The 19,702-nt window shown below is 39.5% G+C and overlaps 1 protein-coding gene across 1 annotated transcript in view; it reads right to left on the reverse strand.

The window, feature by feature from the left end:
- PAPPA (pappalysin 1) overlaps positions 1-17,294 on the reverse strand; it is a 1,503,354-nt gene extending 1,486,060 nt beyond the window's left edge. The window contains exon 1 of the mRNA XM_053695762.1: positions 16,739-17,294. Within this exon, the coding sequence (XP_053551737.1) occupies positions 16,739-17,135 (397 nt within the window). The 5' untranslated portion in view covers positions 17,136-17,294. The remainder of the gene's footprint in view (positions 1-16,738) is intronic.
- Positions 17,295-19,702: the final 2,408 nt, after the last annotated feature.

A 19,702-nucleotide genomic window follows, 5' to 3' on the forward strand; every position in this document is an offset into this window, starting at 1 on the left:
TTCCGCCTGGCATCACATTGCCTTTGCTAATTTTCCACCTCTTTATGCCATATTCAATTAAATATTTGGCTGAGAAACATGTTCAGAATCTCAGCACATTCGCTGATTATGTCACTGACCCCAACGTCTCTGTGAACGAGAACGATCTTGACATGCGCATTTAAGTCTTACTAAAACCCAGCCAACGTCACTCATCTTCTATACCATCTCCGATTCCACATAACAACCCGTAACAGCCGCAGACAATTGGATATGTGAGTATAATTTTTGCAGCATATTACAAATGGTTATATATGCAATTATTGTTAAAATTTTAATAAAAACATATAAAATTAAGAAATAATACACATTTTATTAGCAAAACCTAAAAGTCTATTTCTGATAGAAGCACTTGAAAATAGTAGGATTAAAATATCAACTTTTATAGTCTTGGATTATAAATGTTTTTTTAAAAAAATGGCAAATTTATTTATATTCTTATTATATGTATTGCAGTAGACTTAAATTTACCATCACTTAAATCCAAGATGCCAAGGAAACAGCTGTAGCTTTCTGACCTTTCCTAGAGCCAGACAAAAAACTATAAAAGTTTGCCTGAAATCCTTTGTTGACTGCAAAATAGTACTTCAAAGCTCTGACAACATTCAAATTATAATTATCTTGATGAAAAATAAGATGAGGATCACAAGAAAGAGCAGATAACTCAGATACTCTACTAGCCGAAGAAATAGCCAAAAGAAACAGCACCTTCCAAGATAAAAGCTTGACATCCTTATCCATTGGCTCAAAAGGAGGAGCCTGCAAAACCTTTAAAAACTAACTTAAAGGGAAAGGAAAAAAAACATAATTTATGCTTACCTGATAAATTCCTTTCTCCTGTAGTGTGGTCAGTCCACGGGTCATCATTACTTCTGGGATATTAACTCCTCCCCAACAGGAAGTGCAAGAGGATCACCCAAGCAGAGCTGCTATATAGCTCCTCCCCTCTACGTCACACCCAGTCATTCGACCAAGAACCAAACGAGAAAGGAGAAACTATAGGGTGCAGTGGTGACTGGAGTATAATTTAAAAATTTAGACCTGCCATAAAAAACCGGGCGGGCCGTGGACTGACCACACTACAGGAGAAAGGAATTTATCAGGTAAGCATAAATTATGTTTTCTCCTGTTAAGTGTGGTCAGTCCACGGGTCATCATTACTTCTGGGATACCAATACCAAAGCTAAAGTACACGGATGACGGGAGGGACAGGCAGGATCTTTATACGGAAGGAACCACTGCCTGAAGTACCTTTCTCCCAAAAACAGCCTCCGAAGAAGCAAAAGTGTCAAATTTGTAAAATTTGGAAAAAGTATGAAGTGAAGACCAAGTTGCAGCCTTGCAAATCTGTTCAACAGAGGCCTCATTTTTAAAGGCCCAAGTGGAAGCCACAGCTCTAGTGGAATGAGCTGTAATTCTTTCAGGAGGCTGCTGTCCAGCAGTCTCATAGGCTAAACGTATTATGGTACGAAGCCAAAAAGAGAGAGAGGTAGCAGAAGCTTTTTGACCTCTCCTCTGTCCAGAATAAACGACAAACAGGGAAGAAGTTTGGCGAAAATCTTTAGTTGCCTGTAAATAAAATTTCAGGGCACGGACTACGTCTAGATTGTGCAGAAGTCGTTCCTTCTTTGAAGAAGGATTCGGACACAATGATGGCACAACAATCTCTTGATTGATATTCTTGTTAGTGACAACCTTAGGTAAGAACCCAGGTTTAGTACGCAGAACAACCCTATCTGAATGAAAAATCAGATACGGAGAATCACAATGTAAGGCTGATAACTCAGAGACTCTACGAGCCGAGGAAATAGCCATTAAAAACAGAACTTTCCAAGATAACAGCTTGATATCAATGGAATGAAGAGGTTCAAACGGAACACCCTGCAAAACGGTAAGAACTAAATTTAAGCTCCACGGTGGAGCAACAGTTTTAAACACAGGCTTAATCCTGGCCAAAGCCTGGCAAAAAGCCTGAACGTCTGGAACTTCTGACAGACGCTTGTGTAAAAGAATAGACAGAGCTGAGATCTGTCCCTTTAAGGAACTAGCAGATAAACCCTTTTCTAAACCTTCTTGTAGAAAAGACAATATCCTAGGAATCCTAACTTTACTCCATGAGTAACTCTTGGATTCGCACCAATGTAAGTATTTACGCCATATTTTATGGTAAATCTTTCTGGTAACAGGCTTCCTAGCCTGTATTAAGGTATCAATAACTGACTCCGAAAAACTACGCTTTGATAAAATCAAGCGTTCAATTTCCAAGCAGTCAGCTTCAGAGAAGTTAGATTTTGATGTTTGAAAGGACCCTGAATTAGAAGGTCCTGTCTCAGAGGCAGAGACCAAGGTGGACAGGATGACATGTCCACTAGATCTGCATACCAGGTCCTGCGTGGCCACGCAGGCGCTATTAGAATCACCGATGCTCTCTCCTGTTTGATCCTGGCAATCAATCGAGGAAGCATCGGGAAGGGTGGAAACACATAGGCCATCCCGAAGGTCCAAGGTGCTGTCAAAGCATCTACCAGGACCGCTCCCGGGTCCCTGGACCTGGACCCGTAACAAGGAAGCTTGGCGTTCTGGCAAGACGCCATGAGATCTATCTCTGGTTTGCCCCAAAGTCGAAGTATTTGGGCAAAGACCTCCGGATGAAGTTCCCACTCCCCCGGATGAAAAGTCTGACGACTTGGAAATCCGCCTCCCAGTTCTCCACTCCAGGAATGTGGATCGCTGACAGGTGGCAAGAGTGAGACTCTGCCCAGCGAATTATCTTTGATACTTCCATCATCGCTAGGGAGCTTCTTGTCCCTCCTTGATGGTTGATGTAAGCTACAGTCGTGATGTTGTCCGACTGAAACCTGATGAACCCCCGAGTTGTTAACTGAGGCCAAGCCAGAAGGGCATTGAGAACTGCTCTCAATTCCAGAATGTTTATTGGAAGGAGACTCTCCTCCTGAGTCCATGATCACTGAGCCTTCAGGGAATTCCAGACAGCGCCCCAACCTAGTAGGCTGGCGTCTGTTGTTACAATTGTCTAATCTGGTCTGCTGAATGGCATCCCCCTGGACAGATGTGGCCGAGAAAGCCACCATAGAAGAGAATTTCTGGTCTCTTGATCCAGATTCAGAGTAGGGGACAAATCTGAGTAATCCCCATTCCACTGACTTAGCATGCATAATTGCAGCGGTCTGAGATGTAGGCGTGCAAAGGGTACTATGTCCATTGCCGCTACCATTAAGCCGATTACCTCCATGCATTGAGCCACTGACGGGTGTTGAATGGAATGAAGGACACGGCAAGCATCTTGAAGCTTTGTTAACCTGTCTTCTGTCAGGTAAATCTTCATTTCTACAGAGTCTATAAGAGTCCCCCAAGAAGGGAACCCTTGTGAGTGGTAAGAGAGAACTCTTCTCTACATTCACCTTCCACCCATGCGACCTTAGAAATGCCAGTACTAACTCTGTATGAGACCTGGCAGTTTGAAAGCTTGACGCTTGTATCAGAATGTCGTCTAGGTACGGAGCCACCGAAATTCCTCGCGCCTTAGCACCGCCAGAAGAGAGCCCAGAACCTTTGTGAAGATTCTTGGAGCCGTAGCCCAACCCGAATGGAAGAGCTACAAACTGGTAATGCCTGTCTAGGAAGGCAAACCTTAGATACCGGTAATGATCTTTGTGAATCGGTATATGAAGGTAGGCATCCTTTAAATCCACTGTGGTCATGTGCTGACCCTTTTGGATCATGGGTAAGATTGTCCGAATAGTTTCCATTTTGAACGATGGAACTCTTAGGAATTTGTTTAGTATCTTTAAATCCAAGATTGGTCTGAAGGTTCCTTCTTTCTTGGGAACCACAAACAGGTTTGAGTAAAACCCTTGTCCGTGTTCCGACCGCGGAACCGGATGGATCACTCCCATTAGTAAAAGATCTTGTACACAGCGTAGAAACGCCTCTTTCTTTATCTGGTTTGTTGACAACCTTGAAAGATGAAATCTCCCTTTTGGGGGAGAGGCTTTGAAGTCCAGAAGATATCCCTGAGATATGATCTCTAACGCCCAGGGATCCTGGACATCTCTTGCCCAAGCCTGGGCGAAGAGAGAGAGTCTGCCCCCCACTAGATCCGTTCCCGGATCGGGGGCCCTCACTTCATGCTGTCTTAGGGGCAGCAGCAGGTTTTCTGGCCTGCTTGCCCTTGTTCCAGGACTGGTTAGGTTTCCAGCCTTGTCTGTATCGAGCAACAGCTCCTTCCTGTTTTGGTGCAGAGGAAGTTGATGCTGCTCCTGCCTTGAAGTTACGAAAGGCACGAAAAATTAGACTGTCTAGCCCTAGGTTTGGCTCTGTCTTGAGGCAGGGCATGGCCTTTACCTCCTGTAATGTCAGCGATAATTTCCTTCAAACCGGGCCCGAATAAGGTCTGCCCTTTGAAAGGTATGTTAAGTAATTTAGATTTAGAAGTAACATCAGCTGACCAGGATTTTAGCCACAGCGCTCTGCGCGCCTGAATGGCGAATCCGGAATTCTTAGCCGTAAGTTTAGTTAAGTGTACTACGGCATCAGAAATAAATGAATTAGCTAGCTTAAGGGTTTTAAGCTTGTGTGTAATCTCATCCAATGGAGCTGATTCAAGGGTCTCTTCCAGAGACTCAAACCAAAATGCTGCTGCAGCCGTGAGAGGCGCAATGCATGCAAGGGGTTGCAATATAAAACCTTGTTGAACAAACATTTTCTTAAGGTAACCCTCTAGTTTTTTATCCATTGGATCTGAAAAGGCGCAGCTATCCTCCACCGGGATAGTGGTACGCTTAGCTAAAGTAGAAACTGCTCCCTCCACCTTAGGGACCGTTTGCCATAAGTCCCGTGTGGTGGTGTCTATTGGAAACATCTTTCTGATATAGGAGGGGGTGAGAAAGGCACACCGGGTCTATCCCACTCCTTGGAAACAATTTCAGTAAGTCTCTTAGGTATTGTAAAAACGTCAGTACTCGACGGGTACCGCAAAATATTTATCCAACCTACACATTTTCTCTGGTATTGCAACTGTGTTACAATCATTCAGAGCCGCTAAAACCTCCCCTAGTAATACACGGAGGTTTTCCAGCTTAAACTTAAAATTTGAAATGTCTGAATCCAGTTTATTTGGATCAGATCCGTCACCTGCAGAATGAAGCTCTCCGTCCTCATGTTCTGCAAATTGTGACGCAGTATCTGACATGGCCCTAATATTGTCAGCGCACTCTGTTCTCACCCCAGAGTGATCTCGCTTACCTCTATGTTCTGGTAATTTAGACAAAACTTCAGTCATAACATTAGCCCATGTCCTGTAGTGTGATTTGTAATGGCCGCCCTGAAGTACTCGGCGTTACAATATCACGCACCTCCCGAGCGGGAGATGCAGGTACTGACACGTGAGGCAAGTTAGTCGGCATAACTTCCCCCTCGTTGTTTGGTGAATGATGTTCAATTTGTACAGAATGACTTTTATTCAAAGTAGCATCAATGCAATTAGTACATAAATTTCTATTGGGCTCCACCTTTGCTTTTGCACATATAGCACAGAGATATTCCTCTGAGTCAGACATGTTTAACAAACTAGCAATTAAACTAGCAAGCTTGGAAATACTTTTCACTCAAATTACAAGTAATATGAAAAAACGCACTGTGCCTTTAAGAAGCACAGAAAAAAATTATGACAGTTTAATAATAAGAAACCGGAAAAATTATAACAATCAGATTTTTTCCCAGTAAAAGCATAAATTTAGCAAAGGATTGCCCCCATTAGCAATGGATAACTAACCCTTAATAGCAGAGAAACAAATGTAGAAATATAAACGTTTTTTATCACAGTCAAAGCACAATCTCACAGGTCTGCTGTGAGTGATTACCTCCCTCAAAATAACTTTTGAAGACCCTTGAGCTCTGTAGAGACGATCCGGATCATGCAGGAAGAGAAAAAGACTTTTGACTGAATTTCTGATGCGTAGCAAAAGCGCCAAAATAGGCCCCTCACCCTCACCCACAGCAGTGAGGGAAGCTCAGTAAACTGTCTCAAATTAAAATAAACGACAGCCAAGTGGAAAAACAGTGCCCAAAAACAATTTTTCACCCAGTACCTTAGATATTTAAACAATTTAGCATGCCAGCAAAAACGTTTAAAATTAAATATCATGAAATGTCATTTAAACAGCCTGTTGCTAGACGTTCCCACTGCAAGTAAGGCTAAAGATTATACGCATATAGTATTACCCAGAGAAGTGCCATTCCCCAGAATACTGAAGTGTACACATATATACATAAACAGCCTGATACCAGTTACTACTACTGCATTTAAGGCTGAACTTACATTATATTGGTATTGGCAGTATTTTCTCAGTCAATTCCATTCCTCAGAAAATAATATACTGCAACATACCTCTTTGCAGGTGAACCTGCCCGCTGTCCCCTGATCTGAAGTTTACCTCACTCCTCAGAATGGCCGAGAACAGCAAAATGAATTTTAGCTACGCCGGCTAAAATCATCCAAAAACTCAGGTAGATTCTTCTTCAAATTCTACCTGAGAAGGAACAACACACTCCGGTGCTGTTTTAAAATAACAAACTTTTGATTGAAGATATAAAAACTAAGTATAATCACCACAGTCCTCTCATACATCCTATCTATTAGTTGGGTGCAAGAGAATGACTGGGTGTGACGTAGAGGGGAGGAGCTATATAGCAGCTCTGCTTGGGTGATCCTCTTGCACTTCCTGTTGGGGAGGAGTTAATATCCCAGAAGTAATGATGACCCGTGGACTGACCACACTTAACAGGAGAAATAAACTTGCATGGTTAAGCTAGAGCATGTAATTTTAAGACACTTTTTAATTCACTTCTATTTTCAAATGTGCTTTGCTATCACTTGTTGATAAAGAATACGCACATATCCTACCCTAGTAAGAGCTAGCTGCTGATTGGTGCTTGCACACATCTCTTGTGATTGGCTAACTAGATGTGTTCAACTAGTTGCCAGTAGTGCAATGCTGTTCCTAACAAGAGAATGAAGAACATTTGATAATAGAAGTAAATGGAAAGTTGTTAGAAATTCTATGTTCTATCCAAATCATGAAACATTTTTTGGGTTTAGAGTCCCTTTAAGACTCCAGGAAGAAGAAATCTGTTTAATAATAGGTTTGATCCTGTCTAAAGCCTGAGAAAAAAAAGGAAATTTATGCTTACCTGATAAATTGATTTCTTCTATGATACGAGTCCACAGATTTCATCCTTACTTGTGGGATATTATCCTCCTGCTAACAGGAAGTGGCAAAGAGCACCACAGCAGAGCTGTATATATAGCTCCTCCCTTTCCCTCCACCCCCAGTCATTCGACCGAAGGTTTAGGAAGAGAAAGGAAAAGCTAAAAGGTGCAGAGGTGACTGAAGTTGTAAATAATAAAAAATATAATCAGTCTTAATTTGACAGGGAGGGCCGTGGACTCGTCGTATCGTAGAAGAAATCAATTTATCAGGTAACCATAAATTTCCTTTTCTTCTACAAGATACGACGAGTCCACGGATTTCATCCTTACTTGTGGGATACAATACCAAAGCTACAGGACACGGATGAAAGGGAGGGACAAGAGAGAGACCTAAACAGAAGGCACCACTGCTTGAAGAACTTTTCTCCCAAAAACAGCCTCAGAAGAAGCAAAAGTATCAAATTTTTAAAAATTTGGAAAAAGTATGAAGGGATGACCAAGTCGCAGCCTTACAAATCTGTTCAACAGATGCATCGTTTTTAAAGGCCCATGTGGAAGCCACAGCCCTAGTAGAATGAGCCGTAATTCTTTCAGGAGGCTGCTGTCCAGCAGTCTCATATGCCAGGTGGATGATACTCCACCTGGAGTAGCCGTAGCTTTCTGACCCCTACGCTTTCCAGAATAAACAATGAATAATGAAGATGATTGACGGAAATCCTTAGTTCTGTATCGGGAGACAAGAAGGCGCCACTAGGGTAATATCGCTGAAACAGTTGGATGTGCTAAGATGGTGAGAGCAATACTCACAAGCGGGGCGGACGTGCTTAAAATTGCAGCCCGGGACCTCAAAGTCGCCCAGAAGACAACAGTGGTAACAGCGAATCCCAGCCAGGAAACGTACTTGATGTGGCCAATCCGAATCCTAGTCTGCAAACATACCTTCCTCTCTGTACTCCAAAATTCTGAATACTTGCAAATGAAAGTGTGGTGACGGTGGACCATGGAAACACACTAGCGGTCACTCAATATGGCATAGAACGGTGTAGGAAAGAGGGGAGATCAGACTCCAGCAGGATGAACGTAAAAACAAATTTATTAAAATGTCTTAAATCCAGCAACACGTTTCTCGGCTACACAGAGCCGTTTCATCAGGCTGTAATCATTACAGCCTGATGTCTGAAATCACTCCCTCAGACAGCCATTCCCTGACCCCCAACTCAGAGCACTGTGAGGGTACATCGAAAATAGCCAATAAAGCATCAGAGGATTCAGTATTCACATTAATACCTGAGCTACTGCGTTTACCCTGTAACACTGGTAATTTAGATAATACATCTGTAAGGGTAGTTGACATAACTGCAGCCATCTCCTGCAGAGTAAAAGAATTAGACGCACTAGAGGTACTTGGCGTCGCTTGTGTGGGCGTTAAAGGTTGTGACACTTGGGGAGAATTGGATGGCATATCCTGATTCTCTTCAGACTGAGAATCATCCTTAGGCACACTTTCTTGACCTAAAATATGCTTTTTACAATGTAAGGCCCTTTCAGTACAAGAGGTACACAATGTAAGAGGGGGTTCCACAATGGCTTCTAAACAAATAGAACAATGAGATTCCTCAATGTCAGACATGTTGAACAGACTAGTAATAACCACAATAGTCGTTAAACACTTTATTTATTGCTTTAAACAAATTTTTGAGAAACGTGTACGGCGCCTTTAAGAAATAAAGCGCACAAATTTTCAAAACTGCTTCAAAAAACGTTGATTTACTCTAAAAATTAACTGTAGCTAATTAATGGCTCCAAAAATGATTGCACCCCAAGTGTAAGGGGAGAAATTAACCACACAAAAATTTGAAATTTTACAAAAAATACCTACCTGCCCCCAGGGTACTTTCAAAATGACTCGCCAACGATCCGGATAATAGAACCACTGTCTAGGATCAACCGGAGTTAATCCCTGCTGCTTCTCAGCCAGAGGAAAGTGCGCATCTAAACGTGCAAAATTAAGCCCCGCCCATCATGTCCGATGATCGAGTAGGCCTAAAACAACCGCATGGTGAAGCGGTTTCAAGTAAAAATCAAGTGGAACTCTTTAACCCCAAATAACACACCAATATTGTCAAACTGGTTATTTTGTGCAACAATTCCTGCCTCTCCCAGTGTCTCTTATAATGCTAAAGCCCATTATAATGATTGCCCAATATGTCAACTGAATAAATTAAGTATAGGTCTCCCAGTAACACCCCTTTGTTAACAGGTCTACTGCTTACCCATTCCCTTGCAGGGAAATAAATGCCAGCCAGTTCTGATATATCAAGTCTCCTCAGAAATAAAGGTCTGGCACATACCTCAATGCTGCTTGTAGCATGAAACCGTTCTCCACACTGAAGATGTCTCTTCTATTACCTTCAGAATCTCTGTGGGAACTAACGTGGATCTTAGTTACATCTGCTAAGATCATTAACCTCAGGGCAGAAATCTTCTTTCATATCCCCCTGAGGAAAATAGTACTCACCTGGTACCATTTAAAAATAAAAAAACTTCTTGATTGAAGAAACTAAAACTAACACCTCACTTTACCTCTTCCTAGTATAACACAGGCAAAGAGAATGACTGGGGGTGGAGGGGGAAGGGAGGAGCTATATATACAGCTCTGCTGTGGTGCTCTTTGCCACTTCCTGTTAGCAGGAGGATAATATCCCACAAGTAAGAATGAATCCGTGGACTCGTCGTATCTTGTAGAAGAACAGTGAATATCTGGAAGATTAGCTATCCTCTGATTAAAACAAACCAGAAAGAGCAGAAATCTGGCCTCTGAGAGAACTAGCGGAAAACCTTATCCAAATCATCCTGCCGAAAATGTTAAAATTCTTGAAATTCTAAAAGAATGCCAAAAATAACCATGAACCAAACACAAAAAACAGGAAATATAGGCCTTCCACACCTTATGATAGATTTTTCTAGTCACAGGTTTACAAGACGGAATCAAAGTATCTACCACAAATTCTGAAAAACCCCTCTGCTTAAGAATAATCTGCAACTTATCAAGCTTATAGATATGACAAATTGTGACCCAGTAAACATGGTGTTGTGACTCAGTAATATGTCCCGACCCGTGGTTTAAAGAACCCTATACTAGAGCATCCACAAATTCCTCCTGAGGATCCCTGGACCATGCAAAGTACCTGGGAAGTGTTTGTTTAACCGAGGCCATTAGAACCATTAAACCCCAAAGATCCTCAATCTGTCTAAAAATATCCAGATAGAGAGACCATTCCCCTGGATGCAGGGTTTGATGACAGAAGAAGTCTGCTTCCTAAATGCTCACCCCTAGAATATAAACTGTAGATATTTGGCAACAATTGCCCTCCACTCAAGAAAGAATTTGAGATACCTCCTTAATGACTAGGGAACTGTAAGGTCCCCCCTTATGATTGATATATGCTAATGCAGTAACATTTCTTACTGAAAGTGCAGATGATACTCCCTTTTCAACAGGGACAACAGCGCACTCAGAACTAACAGAAGTAACGCGTCCGCAAATGACATGATTTAAAAAAAAAGGCAAAATCGCTCCAAGAAACACAGGCACCAAAAAAATATGACGACGACTAACCCCATCGGCTAAAACCTGATGCACACAAATTCAAAACTATCACGCGCTAACATGACGATAAAATAAGTGCACACATTTTTTTTAAAGGGGAATAGAGTGTTAAAATTTAAAGCAGCCATAACAAATAAATCTATAAATAATAATGTCCCTAGACTATAGAGTATAATCAAAGACATACTTTAATAGGCCAACAGGCTTATATGAGTCCCAAAATAATAAACAAAAAGTACTTACAAATAGGCACCCATCTACTGGAAGATAACATTGAATCTAGTAGAAAGCCAAACCAGTGCTGAAACATATCAGCAGAGGAAATGGAATAGGATTATTACAACGTCCCAATAGGAGGTGGCAAAGGAAATGTCCCTGTGGCAGGCTTGTGACTAACTCCCATAATGTAGAAATTGTGCTACTGACCAATACTCCAAATACATCCCTGTGTCAAACAGCAGTACTCTGAGGGGAAATGGGCCTCAACTCAGTCTGAGAACTGTTGTCACAGTAAACCATCTGGAGCACCTTCATTCTTCACCTACCTCCAGCGGAGGCAAAGACAAGACTAGCTATCGTAGAGGTGGGAGGGGTTTAATATGGCCTTAGAGTTTGGGAATCTTTGTCTTTTTAAAGTGGTCAGGAAAGGTAATTCTCAGGAGTAATGGATTGTCGACTCTCACCAGCTTTATGAAAGAAAAAAGAGACAATAGAAGGCGGGACAGAAGGACATATTCAGAACAATATAAAAAAATTGCATTATGGTTTATAACTCTACATTTATAGACCAAAAACAGATTAACGCAAAATTAAAATGTAGACTGTGTTGTAGTCTATGCTTGAAAATATAAAAATAAATATTTTAGGGGTGTGCGTCCTAACAGCGATCTTAACCGGTCGCACTCTCCAGGAGTTCTGATCGAGTAGCTTAGATTCCGCCGATTATAGACAACATCATACAGCCAAAACACGGAAAGATATAGCTATAACATTTATTAGCTCTTTAGAGAGCTTATCATCATTTTTTTGTACTGTATTTTTGACATCAGACCTCTGGTTAGGACATTAAGGACCGGGAGTGGCGGCCCATTACAGGCAGCGCTTCCCCCTCTGATGAGAAGGGTTACCGGGTCTGCAACAACGAGACTACAATCATCTCTACTAGAAACCCCTTCATCTGGAGATACCTGTAATGGCGCACATAGCGGGAGAGGCCTTTTCCCAGCAACTTAATGTGAAATGGGAGAGAATCAAGAAGTTGTTTCACAGGATAATGGATGCAGCACCATATAATCGTTTGAAGCAAATTCTACATAATAGGGAGATTTCTGTTACAAGACAAAAGGAGTCTATAACCATGAGATATTCCATCGGCACAGAACTCCTGTTGGGCCCCTCAACACCTGAAAAGCAACACGCCCTCTCACAACCGCAAAAGATCCCTACAGTAATCCATGACATGCATGCTATTAAACCTCTACTAAGAGTGCACCCAGCTCTAGTGAAGCAACAAAAAACAACAACTTTAAGCACTGAATGGAACAAGAAGCACACAAAAAAAATCACCTTTATTGAACTCCCTCTATTGAACTGGTGCCTTCAAATATCTACTGGGACTAAAATCCGGAGGGTATCTAAGAGGCCATCGGAGCAAGAGACAGCAGGAGCATCTCTGAAAGGTACCAACAACCGGCTTCTATTGTTTACCAAATCCTAGTGGAGCTACATTGAGCGGCCACTTTGCCCCCCACCACAACCCTCAAGTAAGAGGCAGCAAGACATATTAAAAGGGACTACATCTAGTTCTTGAAATGGTGAAAGTGTTCTCTATACAGAAAAAGGATAGATAACACATGGACATGTTAGTCACATAATGCTAAATTGCCACCCTGCTTTACTGCCCATATATAATATTAATTTCCCTCCTAACAGGACTGACCCGAGTTCACTTTTTACATAAAAGACTTATTTTGAAGGGCAGCAGATTGGTAAAAACATATTTGCCGTTATTTATTTATAATATCATTTAGTTCAAGTAGACTGTTTACTTTTAGATATATTTAAATATCCCTGTTAATGTTCTGTACTTTCTCAAAACACTTTAATGAACGGAGGATAAATTTAGAAAGATAAATAATTGCTTATCAGGTATAGAAACCAGTTTAATTCAGATATATTTCAACCCTCAGTTCACTATCTACCTTTTCTTGTTGCTCAAATATGTATTTTGATGCTATCACTTGTTTTTTCTCATGTTGTCACACTGAAAGGAAGCTATTTTTAAGAAGATAAATAACTGTTTATATATGGGTTGTTTCTACGGCCTTCGCCACAGGAAAGGTCAGAAACTTTACATTCCAGATATCACATGTAAAAGAATCTTACTTGCCCCAATGTTATAGAGAATTTATGAGAGAGAAACTCTTTGATGCAGCAGAGATAATGATTAATTTAACAGAAAGTAGTTTAGTTTCAACAGATAATCCCACCATAAAACTAAATAATCACATAAAGTCAAACCCAATAGTATAACTACACACATCATATACCCCATAGCTGTCAATATCCATTATGTAGATTGCTTTACTATGATTGTTACCACTGAGAAGGGCTCCAAGGTGAAACCTAAAAAATGATCATACTCATCTTCTTGTTATGCTTTGTAACATCTCTATTGATCCTGGAATACCTTATCATTAGCTATTTTATTAACTAACAACCCAGTTGGGACTTTTTCTTTTTCTTTATTGATTTTATTATCATTTTAAGTACATCTTTTTCTTTTTGGTTTCATTGCCTTCTCCTTATTAAACTCATTTACCATTTATTTTATAAGCCCATATTTATATACAAGTGTTTTATTTAAAGATCCATGAGAGATGTAAACCATTAAAATTTGGGCCCCATAAGAAGTACACTGATGTGTAGAGAGTATTTTAACATGCTAAAGTTATGGGATATGGGATGTATGAAATATGTTTTGGAAAAGACAGTACATTGTTTAATTATGATGAAACATAATATTGTATTCCTCTCGTTGGATGTTTTGTTCAATCACTGCATGACGTGTATGTTTATTTGATCTAACTAAAGCTTTGGAAAAACTTTAAAAAATATATATTTTAAGCAATATGTAATAGTCAAGATGGGATTTGAAATGTAAAATTAAAGAGACACTAACCCCTATCAGGCTTACTTTAGCAGTTCATTTATAATTGCCACTAACTCGCCTAAATGGAGGTGATTAGATAAGTAGAATATCTTTTAAATCCAACTGACCCTGATCATGTTACAGTGTGATTCCTTGATCAGTGCAGGAGCCCAGTTATGTCCATCCCATTTGGCCATAACAATGGATATATGAAAAAAAATACTCAACAATTTTAAATGGTCATATTGCTGCACAGCAAAGCAATACAAAATTAGTTGTAAAGGCTTATAAAACACTTTTTTGTATGCCGATCTTTTTGCAATACATTGTTGATTTGATGATATATATACTTTGTATCATAATTTCTCTTAATACAATAAAATGCCATTGAGAAAGATTAAAATACTGAATAATTACACATTCTTAAAATGCAAAGAAAAAAAACACAGCATTTTACACTAACAAAGACACTGCTAGACAGAAGAACATAAACAATGTTTACTATATTAAGTCTTCGGATTATATTATAAATGCTAAAACCCACAAAACACCCCAAATCACTGCATCACTAGTATAACCCGCAAAGCAATTTACATCATACAGATGTTTTGTGTATTTATACTTAATTGACTTCAGCACCAGAGGCTACAATCATATTTATCAAAAACAACCTGTGCTTCAAGATACAAAATATTTTAAGTTATTTGCTGCTCTTTACTGTAAAAATTAAGTACTACATAATATAAAAAACAACAATATATAAGCAAACACTATCACACACAAAGCAAATGGTGCGCCACCGTGAAATATATGCTTCTATTTACACTAAAACAGCACATCAACTGTACGGCACTAAGAAGTTAACCTGGAAAAGATCCACATGCTTATTTTCACCATCAGTGCTGGCTTCGTTTATACATAATGGGTGTCCATTATGGAAAATACCCATAGCTGCATGCTCCTCCTCCAGAAAAAAATAATAATAATCTCCCACCCAAATACACCCCCTTGAGCTCCTACAAACATACTGTAATTATATAAATTTATATTCAAGCTAACAATTTCTTTGTATATTTATTTACATCAACCATCCTATCACACCTCAGATATGCTTTTAACCCGACAGAATTATAACGTTGCCATAGATATTTGTTTTCTCTTCTGTGACCACAGTAGGCTATTTTTATCAGAATGTGTTTGTTGTCAGAAGAGAAAGGTATTCCATAAGCATGTGCTTAAACAGCCAGCAGAGAAGGGAATTCCTCACCCCCTCCTTCTTGAAGTGATTATCTTGCAACAGTACGAAGATTAAAATAATATATTTAATTAACTTGATTGAAAAGGTATCTCCTTATATATGCTCAATTTACTCAACATAGTATAATTGGAAGAAAAAAAAATCTGCATTTATAATATAACATCGACCAGTTCATTTCCGAGAGTAAAGGGACACTCTTTTTCATACCTCTGATTGTAAAACAAAAACACACTAACACATTGTATATAGATAGATAAATAAATAAATAAAGAGCAGTAATCAACATAAGCACACTGATTGTGTTACAACTTCCCAAATTAATCCCGGCATTCAAACTTAATGCCAAATGATCTCAAATTGCATTCAAAGACATTAAAAGTGTTGGTGTTAGCTCCAGGGGTCAGGAATTCCCCTATCACACCACTGTGTATTCCATTTTCTAATTACGCTCTAGTAAATAAAAAAAATGGTATGTTTATATTGTAAATAACATAACAGTCTCAACTTTCTACACTACACACATTCTTTTCCTCTAAGATGCAAACAGGGAAACATCAAAGATTTGTGCTGTTTGCACTAATTACCCACACCACAGAAAGTCTTTCATGGAGTTCTAACCTACTGTCCGCACAAGTATCACGCTACCTGCTAGATCTAGGACAGAGCAAAAAGCACTGATGCCACTATAGGAAGATCCACTGTGACGCAGGATGTCAAAGACCAACTACTATGAAAATCTTTCTTTACAGTCACTGAAGTTTTAATGGGCTTTACAACAATTTCCACCTGCATGTAGTGAAGTCAAGCAAGGAAAATAATGCAAGCATTAAACACCACAACTCTTATCTTACCATATGATATTTTAAAATACAGGCTAGCAAACAGATCCACACACACAAAGCAAAATGTGCAAATCTTGTCACTTTACTAAATTTGACAAACATCTTAGCATTTGGAATTATTTTGAGTTTAATAATACTATATTTTACATGCATGCACTTAAAGAATACTTTATAAAGATAAATCTCTTCAATATTAGTAGTAAACACTTGGCTGCTGCAGAAAGCTGCAATACTTTGCAGCCATCCTGGGCATCAAAGTAATAAAGTTTTACTTTAAAATGATAAATAATGAAGACAGCAGTTTACTGAAGCATTCTCAGCTTATGCTGGGGTTTTGTGACAACAAACAAATCCAGGCATGGAAGGTTTATGTAGCTATAAACATCTGCACATTTTCTCTTTTAATGAAGGAATCCTGCAGTATATTTACTCCCCTGCACAGATCCTCTATCTGCCTGACACTACCAAATGATGCAAGATTATTTTCCTTGAGCTCCCAAAACTCTAAAAAAAAACTAACATCTTCAACTGCAAAACTTAATCTCTCACTTCTCAGACTAATGCAGTGGGAGGAATTATTTAAAGTAAAAAAAAAAAAAGCACCTACCGGCAATAACTGCTGGGGACTTCTGCCCTCCCTCGGCTTGCAGCCAAACTTGTAAGGTGAATGCGTCCCTTGGCAGCTCATTACCCGCTTTCAAATACAGCTGGTCCCTTTGGCCGGAGAAGTAGAGAGCCTTTGCTGGGACAGAGAAACCTGCCCCATCCTCTGCAGCACGTTGCTTCCTCCTTCGGGGAACCCTCAGGTGTTCAAGGCTGGCAAGGGAACGCCTGCCACGGGCAAGGCTGGTGGCACAGGAACCCATAGGAACACTGCGCAGGCTAGGAGAATATCGAATGCTCCTCCTTGACCGACGTGACCGCTCATCCATTGCACACTCTGGAGCACTTGACAAGGCAGCACAGAGAAGCCCAACAGGCAATAGCAAACTCCAGAGCAGCATCTCCAATGGTCCACCCCTGTTTCCCACAATGTTCTCTCGAACTGCCAGCCTTTGACACTCCACTACTGGGCACTTGATTTTTCTTTCCTCGTGGTTTAGTACTTTCTTACACAGTTTCTTATGATCTTATATTTTAAAATAAAAAGTGTCCTATCATAAATGTTTTCCACTTAAAAAATATAAAAATCCACTTTTCCAGTCTTCTCAATTTTTCTTTAATTGTAAGTCAATTGAAAAAATATATATATATATCAGAAAACCTATATTTATATATATATATATATATATATAGAGAGAGAGAGAGAGAGAGAGAGAGAAAGAGAGAGATAGAAATAGATAAATATTATATGTATATCTCAAACAAATAAGCAAAAATAAAATCTCACACTAAGATGCTTATTTTCTCCCCCCCTTAAAAGATGCTCTACTTGAATATTTTTATGCCTTCTTTATAACAGAAGCTTGAAGCCCACACTATCCCTTAGCCCCCTCCTCTCTCCTCCCTTACAAAATGAAAGAGAGCCCCCCTCCTAGGATGAGTAAACAAGAATATGCTAATCTACTCAAGGGTGCTCCACCTTCCAACTCCCCACTGAATAATTGCCATTAAACTGCAGGGATCATGCCTGATCAATCAAGATTCACTGCAGGCTGATGACTGAAGCACTTTTTTTTCCTGTTTCAGTCCGTCTTCCAGTGGTGCTTTCACAGACAGTCCCCATGCAGGTAGCAGATATGTGGCCATGCAATGCCCCCTCTTTTTCTGCTGCCTCCCCACTTTCCATGCTCAGCCCTTTCTACAACACTCATTCTCAGTTCTTCTGCTTTTTTGCCCCTTCTGGCTACGAGAAGAAGCTACTTCTCCTCTCTCTTGAAATATCTCATTCCCTCTCTCACAGCTTCGAAACTAGTCATGAAACTTGATTCTTAGCAACCTTTATTTTTCTGCAATGGCATTCTCTCGTTGCTTTTTATCCTTCCTTCCCCCTTATTATTTTCTTTAAAGTTGTACAAATCCCCCTTCCCTCCCTTCCTTTTTCTCTGGTTCCCCTCCTCTCCTCTCAGTTCACTTGTAAGCAGTTAATCCAAAGGTTGCATCAAAAGGTCCCCATCGGATGATCAGTAGAAGAGATTCAATAGCTTTCCAAATGCAGGATGGAGCTGAGCAGGATTCAACTTTTTGTGTTTAGCTGATGCACATTTTATTTAATGGTGTGTACATAAAAATATTCCACACCCAAAAAGAATAATAATCTAAAAAAAATAATAAAACAATTTTAAAAAAATCAATAAGTAAATTTTAAAAAATAAATGATGTGACTAAGTATGGGAGTAATTCCACGGTGTGTCTGCTGTGCTGAGAGCACAGGTATAAATTCCTCTGCTTGTCGTTTGTAGAGCTCCGTTTCTAGACTGGGACCTTTTTTTTCCCCTTCTTTCTTGTATTACATTTTCATTCCTAAAATGATCACTGCGGCTCCCCCTCATGGCTATAAAAGGGATCTAAAAGTTGTGTCAGGAAGCCTTGACTGCCACATCAAACACTTCTGCTAATCAAATGGATGTATCTCAATGTACAATGGGAGTCAATCCTCCCTAATTCACAGGTGACAGCTCAGCTCTATCAAAATTGTGATCAGATGAATAACTAAAGGTTCACAACAACAACAAAAAAAGCAATAAAATGACCCAAGACAATTTACCTGTAAAATCTTTCAATGGAAATTAAAAACAACATTTTTTAACAAAAATGTAATATGATGCATGAAAATGGTTTAAAACAATATCATTTCTTTATTGACATTTTTTCTCGTCTAAAAGAGGATATTTTAAAATGAAATTCTTGTTTATGAACCTATTATTTATATATATATATATATATATATATATATATATATATATATACATATATATACATACATACATACATACATATATATATATATATATACACAGGTAGCCCTCAGTTTACGCCGGGGTTAGGTTCCAGAAGGAATGGTTGTAAATCGAAACCGTTGTAAACTGAAACACAGTTTATAATGTAAGTCAATGGGAAGTGAGGGAGATAGGTTCCAGGCCCCTCTCAAAATAGTCATAAGTAACACCTAATACATTATTTTTAAAGCTTTGAAATGAAGACTTTAAATGCTAAACAGCATTATAAACCTAATAAAATAATCCCACAACACAGAACATATAATTAAACTAAGTTAAATGAACAAAACATTTGCTAAACAGCATTATAAACCTAATAAAATAATCACACAACACAGACTTCACTTGCATTTTTCTGCAAACAGTTCTTTCTATGAATTCCAATCTGGACTGATTTATAGACAGAAAGATCTTGTTCCGTTGAAATCTGCTCGATAGCTCAGGTCTGGTTAAACTGATTAATTTCAGCTTGCTTGGCTTTGCTGCAACACAAGCGGACAGCTCCACCTACTGGCTATTTTAATAAATGCACTGCTTCTCAATGCTTTTCAATAGCAGTCACATGACTGGAAAAAAAGGTTGTTATTCTGAAACGGTGTAAATTGAACCGTTGTAAAACGAGGGCCACCTGT

This window comes from Bombina bombina, chromosome 12 (assembly GCF_027579735.1).
Source record: "Bombina bombina isolate aBomBom1 chromosome 12, aBomBom1.pri, whole genome shotgun sequence".
NCBI lineage: Eukaryota > Metazoa > Chordata > Amphibia > Anura > Bombinatoridae > Bombina > Bombina bombina.